This window comes from Barbatula barbatula, assembly GCF_947034865.1.
Source record: "Barbatula barbatula genome assembly, chromosome: 9".
NCBI lineage: Eukaryota > Metazoa > Chordata > Actinopteri > Cypriniformes > Nemacheilidae > Barbatula > Barbatula barbatula.
In genome coordinates this window covers 7,342,549-7,359,753 of record NC_136772.1, presented here as the reverse complement: position 1 = coordinate 7,359,753, position 17,205 = coordinate 7,342,549, and the positions used below count along the sequence as shown (strand labels likewise).

Below are 17,205 nucleotides of genomic sequence, written 5' to 3'. Positions count from 1 at the left end.
CTCAAGGCCAAGCATTATGTCGGCATTAATTTTTCATCTTTAAGTGCTGTCCAAGCATCATCGTCTCCATATTTAACCATCACATTAACACTTTACTAATCAAAATCAAGTGGCAGTTTTTGTGATATATTCTATTAGTGATAGATCTGTTCTGTCTATGAAAAATATGTAACGGGAATGGAACCCCTTAGGGTATTTATTCCGAATCCCAGAATGTCATGTTGCAGCTACTTATCAGCAATCTGCCCAATAGCATGGGTACTACAAAACACTTATAAATGTGTTTCAATAACCTGATACATCTCCGTGGCTTTGACTGTTATACTAGTATTCAGCAATGGACCTCTAAAAAATTCATTGGAGATCTTTTGCCCCCAAAGACTTTTATTACCTTTCCTGTGCAGAAACTGTAAAAGACTCCAGAGATTGAATAAACAACAATTAAACAAGATCCAGGAAATAATAAAAGCATAACAGTGGTTTCTCAATCCAGAAAGCAATGAAATAGTTGGCCCTGTCCCAAATGGCAGATTTGATGTGCACTCACGGTTTTGTATACTTAAGATGAACGCTGAGTGTGTTCCGTGAAGTCCACTAGACCGTATGGGTGTCCAATTTTGATCAACTTAGGTTTGAGAAGAGAACCTAGTTTTGCTTTTCTATCATCTACAATTAAAACATCTCTCTATGCTGGATTTTAAGAATTTAATCAGAGTGCCATGGATGTGGCGAGGCAGCAGACAGAAACGATATGAACCAAAATATTAATAGTAAAGTATTGCCAAATTCATCTCATTCTGGAACGTATTGCCCATTCACTGGAGCCAGCCCCTGCGTCAGCCTTTGTCCCTCAGACAGAAGCTAATATCTTAGTAAGCGTGAAGGATAGAAATGAAGACTTGATAATACTGGCATGATGTAATGTGCTTCTTCTGTCTTGGCCAGGCATGGAGGCCTTGATCGGAAAGCTCTGATTACAGACACGCTCAACCTGTCTTTTTATATATAGCGTCCGACTATGACAATTGCATAACACGCCAGATGAGAGCGAGAACAGCCAATCAACTCTATTCTACCATTTCCTTTTTACTAGGGGAAATGTGCTCTATATAAATTAGAGAGGCTGAATAAACAGGTCTTTTAATAATGTCTTAGGGGAATGAGCAGCCATCATATTTCATTGTCAACTTTATTCACACAATCACGGCGAGTATGATTGTCTGTCTGTCTGTGAATGTCTATGAAATATGGTTTGATTTAGCTTGTAACTGCGTACTCTTTAACTGCACCTCACTTCGCCCCCAGGTGCACGGGACAGGTCCAAATACAGCTCTCGTTCTAGCATGGTTTTAAGTTAAACTCAAAGGCAAATTGAAAGGTACAAACGAAGGATGTCAGATTGTAATATTGTAACATGCAACACATAAACAACAATGCACATCAATGCAAATTTAATGCACACAGTTGATCAAATTTCTCTTTTTGGTTGTGGTGCCAGCGAGGATCCCACAGGATTGTTCTCAAAGGTTGTGGTGCTGCCAAACACATCCTCCAGCAATAGCAAGTAGTTGATGGTTTTAACTGCAGGGCCTGCAGGTTCCCCTCTCCAGTCGACATCAAACTAAAAACAACAGCACAACAGGGTTGGAGAAACAGCTCTCAGAGGTTCTCGGAGCACAAAAGTTTAGCTGGGACTCTCATTTACTGTCTCTGCAAATTACAATACACAGGGAGATTTATCAGGCTGGACTTTTTAAGCACATGGTAAATGTCTTGAAGGATGACAAATGTTCACCGTCTTTCAGTAAATCAGGTCCATAATCATCATTTTAAAAGGACTGCAACAGATGAGATTTTTATTGCTCATATGTAACATACATAATTCTCACGCAGCTCATAACTTCATCTGGTTTTAATAAAAAGATGAAGACTCAATACTCTGGAATACACCAACAGATAGTCGCAAGGCTTAAAGAAACATTTTCCATATTCACTTTAACAGTAGTTTTACCTGTATTTTACATTTTCCACTCCATTAAATTACAATTAAGCGTTAACCGTAAAATAAAGGAAAATGCAATGGTAATTTTCAGCCAGTACTTTATCCGATCTTTTAATGGATTTTTTAAAAAGTGAATAGTTTGCCCAAATATTTCTCTCATAATGTGCTCATGGCAACACACATCCAAGAACCAAAGATTTAGATATTTGATGTTACAGATTAAAATACGACATGTCATCATATTTTAATTTAGATCTGTATGCTTACATGCGCGGTTATGATCGTTAAATAAGCTACAACAAATGTATCGTTTCATATTAGAACGCATACGTATATGAACCTACTGGAGTCATTTAGATTACTTTAATGATGGATGGAAGTTTATTTTGGAGCTTCACCACGTTGACCCCCATATAGGAAAATGACAGCATTTTATTAAAAAAGTATTAATTTGTGGTGAATTGAAGGAAGGTGTGCCCCTTAAATGGCACAAGGGTGAATCAATTCTAAAATATTATTCTTCTAAAATGAGAGTTATAATCATTATATACTGTCGGTGTCAACTGTCCCCAATTAAATATAAAAGCCAGGAAAACGATATGCAAACAAACTCCTCCTGCTGGTTGGTCGGGACCCTGCAGAGCTGGAGCTTCTCTCATTGTGAGTCTCTGAGCAGCTGGTTCTGTTTAAGCTCCAAGGAGGCATGCTAAATTACTGCTCTGTAATAAAAGCTCCACTTCAGAGTAGTTGTTGAGTGGGTTTTTCCCAAGGCTGATTTACTTGAGATGAGGCTTGGAGGTGCTCAAAGCATGTGGGGCCCACAGGTTCTACGGGGCCTGGACCCTGACACAAACGCTCTTAATAGGGAAATGAATGTGGAAAATGACAAAGGATGCTGTCTAAAAGAAGAAACAGTATTTGGTACTAGAATATATGGACTCTTTTGATGTTAGTAGTCATCCCATTTGGGCCACTGGTACTACTTTGACAATCTATAGTCAATTTACTATACATGCAGTGTTTAGTACAAAATTCAGCAAGTTATGTACAAACCAGCAGTCTAACCTGACCATGTGTCACTCTCATGTCATTCCAAACATGTTGGACTTTCTTCTGACACAAAATATATTCAGAGGAACGTTGGAAACCAGACAACATTGACCCCCCATTGACTTCCATTAGACACATGAGACATTTTCTCAAAATTTCTGTTCCACAGAAGAAAGAGTCATTAACATGTTTTGAATGACGTTCAAATGATAAATGATAAATAAATGATTTCAGCTTCTTTTTTATTTTTGGGTAAACTGTCGTTGGAAGGCGTATAAATTGCTTTTGCAAAATTAACACTATTATTACCAAAGGAAAAGCAGCAGGTGCTAAAACACTACAGACATGCACGCAAACACACAACAATAATATCATTGAACACAATATTCATTCACACAACCCCCTCTCTGTTTGTGTGACATTTGTTTGTCCAGGATTAAATCTTCTAGTTACTCACTTTCAAGGTGACATCTGGCAGCACAGCAGGGGCGGGGTTCTCTCTCCAGTTGAGACCTGATAGGAAGGCGTGGTAGTCTATCTTTTCAGACTCATCCTGAAACCTGTCAACAGACGAGAGAATGTAAAATTCTATGTTTGTATGTTTGAGTGATAGATGTAAATACGTTGTTGCTGTTAATGAGTTGAGACTTACTTCTTGAGAAGGGCTCTTAGAAAGTCATTGGAAAGGGGCAGGCGAAAAGATTTGCAGATGATCTGTGCCTCTTTAGAGGAGAGATGTCCTGATCTACAACACCATTTGTGTGGTGAGAAAGGGGTTACATAGAGGAAGATACAAAGAAGGTACAAATCAGCAATTTAGTCATTCTTTAAAGATCTTGGGAAACTAACTTAATTGAAACAAAAGACAGATATTCAATATACAATATTTAGTATACAAGATATACATCTTTACATTTTGACCCAAGAACCATGACATACAACAGAAACACAACAGAATAACATCATAGGTCAAATTTTCTGTTCTTGAGTTTATTACAGAAAGCTAAAGACATTCTGAACTCATTATTCGCGGGGCATTTAGAACATATTAGAAAATATCTTTCAACACGTCCGCGTGAACAGGACATGCACATTGACCTGTCGGAAACCTTCTTCATTTATTTCCCTTGCCTGCAACATGCCACAGGTCTTCATCTGTTTCCAATGCTTCACTTGAACAGCTGGAACTAATCGCGCCTCCTCGATCTAAAGCAGATTGATGGTCTATCTACCTCACTGGAATTGTTTGTGATCAACATCAATGCCTTCATGACTCTACGAATAGCCCTGGCGGTTTGTCTTTAAAGAACATTGGGGAATTGTAGACCGTAAAAAAGTTGGACAACGCGGTCTACTTCCTCTGTAGAAAAGTGAAGCCAAAATGTCCAAAATATGGCCACTGACGTGTTGTGCCAAAGATATCATTTGGAGCCAGAGTCTGCGCATGAGCACGGTGAGTCAATCGTAAACAAGAAATCATGTTACCACGCCCTGTTTTATAACATTTTTAAAGATACATTTTAGGGTTTTTTCTAAACGATGGGATTATTTAGTTTGTTGGGATTCCCGTTCGTTCACATAGAGAGGGTGGGTTGTATAACCTATAGCCTACTGCAGCCAGCTACCAGGGGGGGATCGAATTGGTTTGGCTTTATTTTTCAGCACATGTGTCGCATGCATGATATGAATGCATTTTTATGCAAATGGTAACTTAAAATTTTATAATGTGCACATTTGGCCATGTAGATGTAATTTTACAGTACCCCTAAAAGTAGACAGCACGTGGACAAAGGTTTAAATGATAATGGCTTCTATTGTCTTTTGAATAAAGATTAATGCTATTTATTTACTCTTCATTGAATGCTAAGATGATTATACAGTACATATCCGGGTTTCCATCCTTAAAAGACGACCTGACTGAAATAGATTTAAAAAAGAAAACTTAACTAATGTAGATTTGAGCTAGCCATTAGCAGGCGCACAATATGACAGGTACGCCGTGGCCTTGAATCAGAAAGTGAGAGACTGCTCATCATCAAATCTTAAAGCCTAACCTGTCTCGATCCTCATGCGTGAAAGCTTGCACCACATCTGAGAAGTTCTCAAAGTGTTTCTTTTTCAGCTGATCCTGAGCCACAGCAAGCATAAGGCCCACATCCATCTCCGGCTGCTCCCGCAGTGAATATGTGCGACCCAGAGTCATGATCTCATGCTCGGACAACTGACCGCCCATATCTGCCAGCAGAGTCCTGTAAATAAACAAAAATTTACTGAAACTTAACTGAAGACATAAGTGTTTGTATTCACTGTCACACTAAATTGTTTACAGGGATTGTTACTACTTTGACTTATAAAAATAAAACAGTAAAACAATAATGTGTGTTAGGATCCATTGTGTCTGGGAGGTCAACTACAAGTAATCTATTTCAGGTCCTACCAAGCTACGAACACAACAAGCCGCAGGAAATTTTGGGTTTTTGTTTCTGCAGTGTCACACTGGCCAGCCGGTCCATAGTCAAATTTCATTAGTTCAAAGTCACAATACTCTCATTTCCACTTTTAGCGGTGACAACAAATTACTTTGCACTGGGACACCGAGATTCATTTTATATATGTATTTTGGCTAGCTTCTTACCTGAATGACTCATATGGAACAAATCCAGTGTTGCCTGGATCACTCATCATGAAAAACTGTTTTACTTTCTTCTTCTGCTCCTCACTGATGGACTTTATCTTGCTTATAATGGTGCCAGCGTTGGACATTGGGAACTAAGTAATTGAGAAATCATGTGAAGGGCGTTTGTGGAGGATAAAGCACACAACTGAAGATGATTTTTGTTTTACCTCCTCTGCATGCTGCTCCATATAACTGAATGTAAATTCATCAGCATCAATCAATTGGAAGGGCTGACTGTTCAGATGCAGTTTAGCTCCAATGTACAAATCCTGAGCTGTGAAATACTCGGACATCTCGCTTTTAAAGAGCTCCTGTCCTGGTTTCTTTACTCGGCTTCTCTCCAAGAACTTACCTCCAAGGATGCCTTCAGAACAAGAGGAATCAAATGAACATACAGCACAATCTTTACTTTGTTTATATTATTGAAACAAGGATTGTTTTAAACTGAACCGCATTACAAAAAACTGAATTCAACCGAACAGAACTGCAGTACCTGAGTTTCTTTGTGGAGGTTCAAAAACTGCTATGGTGTCATCGCTGAGGTAGAAGGAAAAGATGAAAACACGGTCCATGTCGATAGGGCTGTCTGTTAGCATTTTGCCCACATATCTCAACACGTTGCTCACCAGGCCTTGCCTAACATAGAGTTGAAACAAAAGATAACCATCGTACAAAGGCTAAACCACTAGCTTGAGTGTGGTGTGGGACTGTCAAACCAATGGAAGACAGGGAGTATCGGAAAATCATTTCAAAGTATATGTTTTTAAAGATTCTAGTGGCACCAGAAATACGAACTTCACCTTAAAGGTCCAGTGTATTAAATTTAGCAACATCGTGTGGTGAGGTTGCGAACGGCAACCAACGGCTCACTCCACCCCCCCACTACTTTTCAAATCGCTATGGCGGCTGACACAGGGCTAAGATGGCATGACGTTTTCGTAGAGCTTTGCTTGGTCAATACACAAAATCTATTACTCCACCCAAAGCGCTGATATGATAGCACATATTTCTTAAACTTTAAACATCTAATACAAGCACATAGCGTCCAGCCATCCTGACACTCCATCTGATTTAGTTGCCTGCCACGGCCAACAAACCAGCCCAGCTGAGCTATAACTCTTAACTCCTGTTTGCTCATCATGTCCTGAGACATCCCTATAGACTATTGCATGTAACACAAGTATTCAACTGCATATGCACCTGCAACATTTCCTTTCAATGCTAATGGACTCTCTAACTGCAACCAGATCAGGACTGGTGTTGGATTTTCTTGGTTTGTCCTCATTTAAAGAAAGTTAAAGAAACTTTCTTCCTATAAGATGGGGATGTAGTTCTGTCCTTTTGAAAAAGCTGCTTTGATTTCAATTTATTAAAGTTTTATTAAGATAAAGTTAAACAAACATATTTTTCTTGTTTCTCCTCAGTCTGTATTCCTGCCAAAGTCTGACATTGTGTTTTCCCAAAGAAACCGAGGAGGAATAGAATAATCTGCAGTGTGATATTGCTTCTTTTGGCAGAAAAGCACATAAGATGTAATAACAATGTTAATAATAAACCACCTTGCAAAAGGATCTTCTACACTGGAAGTATAATGTGGATGCCTTCGAGAGTCTGATTATTTATAAAGGGCAACCATTTGTATGTGAAGATAAAAGTGCAATACAATAAAAAACAGACTTTTAAAATTCCTTTTGCAATATGGATCATATGTATCATCTGAGGCTGAGCATACTATATACCTGTCTTTTTCCATCAGCTTCCTGAAGTCTTTCTGCGGAGGCTTGGGCAACAAACCCTGACAGGAGCACAGCGAGTCTTCTTCAGATCCAAATCCAGTGTAGGGTGGTACCTGTCCGGATGTTTTAGCAGGGGGCGGGGCCTTGTTTGAGACAGGTGTAAAGTCCTCTATGAAATCACACAGGAAGAAAAGATCAAAAGAGAGATCATCCACGCCAGAGATTTAAACAGACACAAATACGGAGAAAAGAAAGCGAGGCCAGACACAGTAGTGTTTGATTTATCCATATAAATTCAATCTGTAACCCCTTGACCTCCAAAAAGCGGACAAAGTGCTTCATCAGGAACGTGTGTCAACCTCCATTAGTCTCATGTGTAACTAATGTTGTATTCTCTTCAGTCGTCGTCACGCAGCACAAGCCGTGGACAGATGTACAGGCACCCGTGTTGTGTGACTGTTGGCACAGAGCTCGTATGCTCCTCACGTCCAGGCTTTTGAAGATAAAGTAGCTGGCTGGCCATTGCTCATATCTTCTGTCTAAAACTGATTAACCTTGAAGTGTCAATCAGTTCTGCTTGATCAGTCTTCTGCATCAGTCTACACTAAACCAAGCGGCTATGACGATTATTCACAGGCTTGAAAAATATTATTTTGAAAACGATAAAGAGCTTTTCAGACCATACAGAGAGAGAATACGAATGTAAACTGGATTTTCATTTTACTAGCTTTAAGTTGCACAGTAAAGAAGTTTGTTTTAACCATATCACTGACGTAGGAGTAATATCTAAACTCAACACTGACATCATGTGGCCATTAACTCTTGCACAACGTTTGCGCAAAGAAACTTGGGAATGATCACAGCCCTGTGAGTATTACCAGATATATAACTACATTTATGTATAACTCTTCATATATATATATATATACATTAATTATATATTATGAAATATAATAAAAGTGCCAATAATAGCAACAATATCAACTTTAAAGGTATAGTTCACTCAAAACATTTTATTCTGTCATCATTTAGTCACTCTCTTGTCATTTCAAACCTGTCTGGCTTTCTTTCTTCTGCAGAACACAAGATAATATATTTTGAAGAATGTTGATAACCGAATCGCAAATATAAATATCTTCTTTTGTGTTCTGCGGAAAAAAGAAAAACGCATACAGGATTGACGTGACAAGAGGGTGAGGAAATTATGTGAGAATTTTAATTTTTCATTCAGGGCCAAAATGTGACTAGAAAAATAACTCACCAATTCCGTATTTGGAGCGATAATACTCTTTAGTGAAGTTGTCACAGTCACATATCAGCACCCTACGACCCCACACGTTAATGATGCCACCGATAGTCAAATCACTGTCTTTGTAGAATTCCTCTTCTACAGCTCCAGTCTGTAAAACGGCAGCAGAGTTTTTTTTATTACAACGATTAAAAAATACATACTACATACTATATGAAATAACAGAATGGTTATATACAAAACCAGAATGAATATACAAGTGAAAATAGATTCCTTTTCAGTAAATGACAAGTGAGATCTCTTTAATATCTCAAATGATACTCCTTTGCAGAAGAAAGAAATCATTCAAATTAAAAATGATCATTTTTGGGTGAACTACAGTTTTAAATTAATTTATACCATGGTCTGTTTGAATAGTGGATTCTGATTGGCTGGAGGGTGTGCATTAAAACCATTTAACGCATGGGTAGCTCCAGTCAGTTTGATTACATTTAAAATTAACTGACGAAAACATCTGTCATTTTCTCTAGTTTGATCTAAAGCTGTAAACATCAATAACAGCTTTAACTTGGCAAATAAACATGGTATAAGCAGGATAATCCACGGCTAGCCGTGCATTTCTTGGCCTCCAAATCATGCATTAAAACCCTTTAACTGCACAGCTAGTTGTGGATTATCCCTTACTTAAAACATCTAAGAAATTAATTTGAAATGAAAGTATTATTTGACTCTGTACTTACTTTAAGACTATCCAAAATATAGCGTCCTCCTTGTCCAATTGGTCCAAATACATTAAGGACTGTGCGGTTGGTTATTTCTCCAGGCTGATGTTTTGGAGTAGGAGCATGCTGTTCAGCGGAAACAATTGAGAAATAATTGCAATCTGTCTTAAAGGGCAGGATGCAACGGATGATATTTATAACAAGGACAAATCAAATTTGTAAATGGGATCAGAATTATTTTCTCACTAGGGGATTCCAATAAACCTTTAGGATGACATTTAATGAAAGGCAACAATCTTGCTGATAGCACAGCAACAGAAAATGGAGAACAAAACTGAACAAACCCTTTTTCTGTCATAATGAATTTAGACTCAAAAGTAAACTGAAAATTGCTTTAGGGAAGTTAGATGTTCCTTCAGCACTGTCAGTCTGGATAAAGGCTTGGCACAGAGGATGAAGACATTTGTCTGAGGAACTGATAACCACTTAAGCTTGTCTTAAGGTGCAAACTGCATTTCACAGTGGCTCATTTCTATTTTACTTTTTGAAAGATCAAAATCCTCACTTATTTTTATAAGTAATATTTAGCTCTTTTCATTGAATAAAAGTCTAACTTTAAAACAAGACCCATGGGAACTAAATCATTTTGTAATGTAACAACAAGACTTATTTTCAAAGAAGGCCTTTAACTTTTATCTCGTTGTTTTTGGACTTGTTTTATGCATATATATCTCATAACATTTTCTTCAAAAGTAAAAAAGAAACAAACAAATTGCAAGTGGAGATTTTCCGAAAAACAAAGTATTAAGGATGGTAAGAATTTGACCTAAAACAGGAGAAAATACGGTGCTTTTTCCTACTTACCTTAGGTAGCCTACCCCTGTGCAAAAATTTTGGAACAGCATCCCGACCGGAGTTTGGATAGTGAACTTCGTAAATTTCTATGGTATCATCTGCCAGGAAATAATGCAAGATCAGTTCTCGTGGCTCTCCAAACATGCTCTCAGTATCATCCCAATAGCAACTGAAGCGCAAGACTTTGGAGTCATTTTTCAAAAATTGCTTCAGAGTATCTATTCGTTCATATGGCCGCAATGGATTCATGTTCTCCTCCATCTGTGAGATTCAAAGAAACATGAAATGAACATTGTGACAGCATTTTCAATACAGTTTTTGCATTTGAGACACTTGCTCACCTGTTGTCGCTGGGTGGTATAGGGATCAGCTGGCGTTGAAACACTGGGCTTTAGGCGCACACCCAATTTCCTCAAAAAGTTGTGTGTAAAGGAGTCACAGTCTGTAATCATAAAGGTCCTGGAATAGAGCGATACTTCCTGATTGATTTTAAAATGATGTACATTGTAGAAGCAGTCATCTTTAGGAGGTGGGAGAGGAATTCGGTGGCGGCGTATCAGGGTCCCTGCATAGGAGGTGAAAGGGATTATTTTAAACAGGATTGTTAATAGCTTGTGAAATAGTCAGGACTCTACATCTTTGTTGGTTTACCCTGTGGGATCCCACTGTTTCTGAGCTCTTGCTCCACCACTTGCATGGTGTCATCCTCCAGGTAGAAGTAAATCTTACACTTTCGTACTCTATATTTTTCTTCCCTACTTTGAGGAACATTTTCTTGGAAATACGCATCGAAGCACAGGACCTTCATGTAAGAAAAGTAAGTTATAAGAATATTGTTTTTAGATAGCATTTGGTACAAAACTGAATATCCTAATCAGATGACATACCTGTTTGTCAAAGGCTACCCATGCTGGGGCATCACTACCCTCTCCCTTAGAATAAAGGGAATACTTTGGTCTTGCCCTCTGCCCCAGAAGCAGTTCCCCTCCAATGCCAGGCTTTTCTGCTCCAATCATCAAGGGTACTCCATTTGAATAATCAAAATGTTGAGACTTGTGAAATTTGTCTCTTCCAAGCTTTAAAAAAGTAAAAATAGAAATTAAATATATTTTACAGTTCAGCATTATTTAACAGAATAATTGTAATTTATCAAATAAAACAAAAAAATCATTTTGACACTACTTACATTTCTATTGGTTGAATTTCCAGGCAGCATCGGCAACGCCATGGTTAGTTGCTGGCGATAATGTAATTTCCTCAACTCTGGACTTCAGACCGGATAACTGGTTGTCAAGGCAGCAATTTGTTTGCAAATATTATCGCTTAGCAACGAAACGCGGATCACGTGATAGCTACGTGGGGTGTTTTGTTTCTGTACGTTGATTTTAAAAGGGACGTTAATCATTAACATTTTATATCAGCAACAAGGTCAATCTTTAACATAACGTTATCCGGTCCTTAATTGAAATAAAGACAGGAATAAATCACACAGTCATAATTTATACATAAATGGTATCTAGTTGATCGATTTAAAGTCTTTATAGATTTGATTTCGTTGCCAATGCTGCCAATCACATCGATCAAGCTTTGACACGTGCGTTATGCATAATCATAATGCTGTTAGCTTGAACGATTTCTAATAATTGTACTTACTTCAGTGGGACAAAGTGTTAACAACCCTTCACCAAAAAAATGGAGTTTCTGTCATAATTTACTCACTTTCGAGTTGTTACAAATCTGTAAAAATGATTAACATAGAGAAATATATTTGGAAGAATGCTTATAAGCAGACATCTTTCACCATTGTAGGATGAACTACTTTATAATTTTTCTTTGTTCTGTTGTACACAAAATGAGACATTTTGAAGAATGTAGGACAGCAAACAGTTTTAGGGCACTTTTGACTACCATTGTATTTTTCCTACTATCTGAGTCTAGATCTGTCTGGTTATAAGCATTCTTCCAAATATCTTCCTCTGTGTTCATCAGAACAAAGACGTATATACAGATTTGGAACAACTCAGATGTGACAGAATCTTCATTTTTGGGTGAAGTATCACTTTAAGAGATGTGTTCATCTACAAAAATCATACAAAAACTGCACCTTTTCCCTGTGAACTCGGTTATATTATTAGACGCACTGTAAAGTGATTTAAGAATATTATCCAGTTTAACCATGATATTCGTAGTAAAATTATATGATAATCAGCGCACCATAACTTTTACTATAATAAAACCATGGCTAATTTTCCTGAGGGGTTGAAATTACACAATTACACTATACAAACCCATCCTTTCAAGCCTTTTTCTCATGGATGACTGGGGAATCTGCACTTTCACAAGTTCTTATTGTAGGCCATAGATGAGGAACACAAGCACAGATAAATAAAGACATTTGCACTTAAAAAAACAGGAAGGCACAATAAATATACCGGCAAACACCAAATAAGTAAAATGCATGTAAACACAAAAATTAACCAGAAACATATTTTATTAGTTCCACATACATATTATTGGTATAGGCCACCTGTCCAGGGCAGTTCACTGCTTCTACAAGAGACAGCTGGGATAGAGTCCAAAACTCCCTGCAACCCCAACAGGGAAGACATATAGAGATGGTGGATGGATGTTATTGGTGAATTACACAGTATATTAATAAAGATACACCACTAAAAGAAATATACGTATACACGTTTTTGGCAAGTGTATTATTCTATTCACTTAAATTTACACAAAAGCTAAATATAAGACACATTATGCAAGTTATATTTGTAACAAACTTCAAGTATTATTAATAAATAGTGAGCAAAATACTGAACATAACCACAAAAACCTAGCATGACAACATTTTTTGTAACAAGTTATTGGAACAGGATATATTTTTTGCGATGTTTGAGCTATGTACAGTAAGGAACAACATTTTACAGTAATATGTTCAATGATGGTTTTCAAATGTCCATTGCACACCATACTGTCGATAACACATCAAATATCAGTGTCTTAACTCCATGATACTGCAATGAGGGAGAATATAATTTAAACCAGTTGCAGTAGGTCCAGGTTTAATTTAGGATGCCAAACCCAGCAAAAATCCTCCAACAAATCCGCTCGAGATAACAATATTCCTCTTCACGAATTCTGTAGACTACAGACAATAAGGTTGGTAAACATTACAATTCAATACCAGAACTTGCAATTACACTGTAATCAGAGTGTACTTGTGTGATGATCATGATAGTAGACTAGGAACACTTGAACTAAAGCAGACAAAGCACAAAGTCAACAGGAAGATACCATAGATACCTACCTCTTCAACAAAGGAACTGAGCTCAGGGGATGCTTTGTTTGCCTTCTTCTTCAAATGCTTTTTAGCTTTATTGACATCTTTTTCCACTTTCCTCCAGTCCACCTGCACATAGCCACTGTGGTTGGCAATCTGAAAGAAAACATTTAAGGGAAGCATAACGGATTCTTCACAATAGACATGCTATACAGTGCAGTTTAATAATCCATACTTGTAACAAAAGAAATCCTCCTCCGACAGCAGTTGCCACAATTTTTCCAACCCTCTGAAAGAGATAACCACCACACCTACAGGACAGGCCGCATGATTGGAAATGTTAATGTGTACATTTCTTTTTTTATCTCAGACATTACACTGTAAAACGAATCTGACAGAGTCTATTTACAAATCATCTAACCATACAGTGCATGTGAAATAAGATCTTACATCTATACCATCACTTACCATCCTGTCACTCCACCCATCATGATCTGTGAAGCCACAGAGTACTTTTCAGCAATGGGTCCTGTACTAGTCCCAAAAACACGACTCCACCACTGATGCCTCCTGGCATAATCTGTGATGTTAACAACCTCATACAATTCATCTTCACTCTCTGCTTCTACATCTGAGGTGAAAAGTTACTCATTGTAAATGAACAGTGTTCTTTTATATAGAAAACAGGGACACACCGAGATCCCAAAACACGAATACATATATCAGTATAGAAACACATGCATTTAGCAAGACACGAATCAGAAGTAATCACAGTGGTTGAATTGTTTACATTATTTCTGTAACGTTTCAGTTTAGATATCCCGGTATCATAATAATCTAATAGCAAATATATGCTAAATTGGAAACGCATGGAATATCATTACATATAACACACAGGATTAAATGCGCACATAGTCAGTCAAGACTATTCATTTCAACGTTTGGTTGGCCGATTTATTTACCTTCTCCGCGATCCGCCATTTTATGAGGCAGTATTCCAATATTAGCCACCACTGTCGCTTTACGTAAAACCCTGCGCAATTTACGTGCGATCACACGTCACGGACCCGTGGTACTGCGTAAAACAGCTATTCAAATGACTTCCTCAAAATAATTTGTAACGTAAAAATATTTGCCCTACAATAAATGAACGAATTACCCGCACGAGTCATATACACCTTCCTTTAATGCATAGTCCTGTAAATTATTTATTAGTCAAAATAATTACTTTTATTATCATCATGACTGGGGCGGGATGTAATAGAAAGATTGGTTACAATGGCTGAAATTTAAGCGAAAAACGAATGCAATTTTTAAAAGGATTTGTACTAGCTTCAGTCACACTGGCGCATAAATAATTGCAAGATCATAAAGAATGAGAAGATGCACTGACTGTGTGCAGCACTACATCCCTATGCCCTGTGTTATCTAACAGACAGATACACCGTCCAATAATGCGTTTCATGTAAGTGTTACGTAATCAAAATAAATCCAGGTGAGCCAATTGCAGCAGGCGAAGATTCGGCGTAAAGTTGAAGGGTTTGTTATTTACCCTCCCCCTTGAAAGTTTATAGGAAAAAGCATCCCAAGACCAGGCTAATCACGTGGTCATCACAGAAAACAGCCATTGGCCAAAATCACAGAGGAGGCGTTCCGACGGCGGCGGCGTGGGTTCGCTTGGGTGACACAATTATAACAAGTTTGAGGTGGCGACTAGGGGGAAGTTTCAGATATTACTAAATAACAATTCACCGTAAAACCCAACATTGCTTGTTTTGCGTGCATTTTAGTTAACCCGCTAACTGTGACTTGTTAATGTCGAGGACAATGTGAAACGAATGTGTTTAGAGGAAATATTTGTCCCTGGAGGATTTGCCATATAGTCTTTTGCGTTTGGATCCACACAAAAGGGGCTCGGCTTGCGTGCGTAAATAATTTCGCTGGAGTTTTTTGTCTATGAAATCGTGCGGAGTGTCGGTGGCCGCTGTAGCTCGCGCTGCTGCTGCTGCTGGCGGTGATGAGGAAAAGAAAATGGCGGCGGGAAAAGCGAGTGAAACCGAGGAGGACTTTCCGAAGCTTACGCCGCAAGAAAAGGAGCTCTTAGCAGGCATAGACAGGTCAGACAAAGTCCCGTTGCTTCTAATCGTCACCCTCCGTTGGTTTTTATAACCCTTACCCCGGTGTAAGAGCTGTGTAAATGAATGCGGTGCAGGTGAAGTAACACGGAACCGCCTGTGTTGTCCTCTATTTGCAGCACACTGTTTGGATTTCAGAGGCTTCATGAAGATGGCGCCAGAACGAAGGCCTTGCTGTTAAAGGTACGAGTGTGTGACGCTGATGTGGGTCTACAGGCAGATAAACACATAATTTAAAATAAAAATGCAACAGCGGACAGACACAGTTTGCACGATACACACTTCTTACACAGTTACGGTGATACAGCATTCACAGAACTGACGGGGGTCTAAAGACAGATACTTTTTAAATTGCATAAGAGAAATTGCAATGTAACAGCAGGCACTCGCAATCAAACTCTGTTTACAAAGTAAACACGTATTCCACAGAAACACAGCAATACAATATGTGTACTAGTAGATTATATACTTTTTATACTTTAAAATAGCTGGATGCAATATACACGGCATAACACAGAGAAATGCTATAATATACATTCATAAGTTGCACCGTTAAATGATACTCAGTGCGTGTCGGTGATCGGGTTATCGGTTAACTCCTAGCAGAGTTTTAAATATGACTTCGCCTTGAAAACGTTTAGGGGAGATTCGGGTTTATCACTTTGCAGACTTACAGAGCCATTACGCATAAAATGTGTTGTACTGCTTTTTGTTTATACAATCCGACAGCTTGCTTTGCTTTCTTGGTCCAACTATTGCATGCAAATAATTTTCATTGTAATGCCTGCCAGGTCAGTTGCACATTATTTCGTCTATTTCCCCCATTGTTATTGTGGGTCTTTAATGAGGAGTTGGGCATTTAACCTTTCATGGAAATGTATTTTTTCTTTCTTTCTTTGCATTCATTTGAATAACCAATTACAGAGAATAGCAGTTAGAAGGGTGTGTGTTAATTATTAAAAGTCTTAATATTGAGCTTCAAATTGAACAAGGAGGGACATCTGTTGTTAGGGTGTTGCTAGTTAGTTTATAAGTTTAGCTTGACGAGCTGTTTATATCAGATCAGAACGAAGTTGTCAATTATTTAGATTATTTGCTGACTTTATTTGGCCTTCTGTAGAGTTTATGAAGACGCATTAGCATAGGTAAATCTCTGGTCGAATATATTTAACCGGCACTGGCCACATGTTAGCAGATTAGCTTGATGCTGAACAACTGTAACCAAATGAGAGATCATTCATATGAACTTTACTGGGCTGTTTTCAGTCTGATCACATCACCCGGGCTCAAAATAAACTAATTAACATTCCAAAGCATCTGGTTTAACAATTTATCGTGGCTGATTTTATTTGAAGAGGGTGGTGGTTATACTTAGGAAGTAATTTGGTTTATAATATGGCTAAGCAAGTCGACTTGGTTTGAAATGCCAGGATGCATATGCTTGGTTTTTGCAGCAGTTGCAGGCAACGTTATCTGTAGACAGTATGCCAATGCTGGGT

The 17,205-nt window shown here is 38.2% G+C and overlaps 3 protein-coding genes across 5 annotated transcripts in view; 1 reads left to right on the top strand and 2 right to left on the bottom strand.

Moving 5' to 3' along the window:
• Positions 1–370: 370 nt before the first annotated feature.
• On the bottom strand, positions 371–11,519 carry efhc2 (EF-hand domain (C-terminal) containing 2; the record flags this gene model as incomplete). The annotated part of the gene is made up of 15 exons (XM_079464467.1): positions 371–1,621; positions 3,510–3,612; positions 3,705–3,797; positions 5,107–5,301; positions 5,688–5,821; positions 5,897–6,093; positions 6,223–6,365; positions 7,469–7,634; positions 8,727–8,865; positions 9,455–9,562; positions 10,301–10,552; positions 10,633–10,856; positions 10,943–11,093; positions 11,179–11,367; positions 11,478–11,519. The coding sequence occupies 15 exons, from the start codon at positions 11,517–11,519 to the stop codon at positions 1,469–1,471; spliced, it is 2,289 nt and encodes a 762-aa protein (XP_079320593.1). The 3' UTR covers positions 371–1,468.
• Positions 11,520–12,694: 1,175 nt separating this feature from the next.
• Positions 12,695–14,987, bottom strand: fundc1 (FUN14 domain containing 1). The gene is made up of 5 exons (XM_079464826.1): positions 14,534–14,987; positions 14,040–14,202; positions 13,807–13,882; positions 13,599–13,727; positions 12,695–13,436 (listed from the first exon to the last, which is right to left on the bottom strand). The coding sequence occupies exons 1-5, from the start codon at positions 14,550–14,552 to the stop codon at positions 13,359–13,361; spliced, it is 465 nt and encodes a 154-aa protein (XP_079320952.1). The 5' UTR covers positions 14,553–14,987; the 3' UTR covers positions 12,695–13,358.
• A 223-nt stretch (positions 14,988–15,210) lies between these two features.
• The window catches only part of kdm6a (lysine (K)-specific demethylase 6A), a 38,419-nt gene continuing 36,424 nt past the window's right edge, over positions 15,211–17,205 (top strand). Inside the window, exons 1-2 of one of the 3 annotated variants that reach the window (XM_079464820.1) lie at positions 15,211–15,688; positions 15,826–15,889. In XM_079464820.1, coding sequence (XP_079320946.1) covers positions 15,528–15,688; positions 15,826–15,889 — 225 coding nt within the window. In that variant the 5' untranslated portion in view covers positions 15,211–15,527. The remainder of the gene's footprint in view (positions 15,689–15,825; positions 15,890–17,205) is intronic. The other 2 variants (XM_079464821.1, XM_079464822.1) reach the window with 2 other exon arrangements.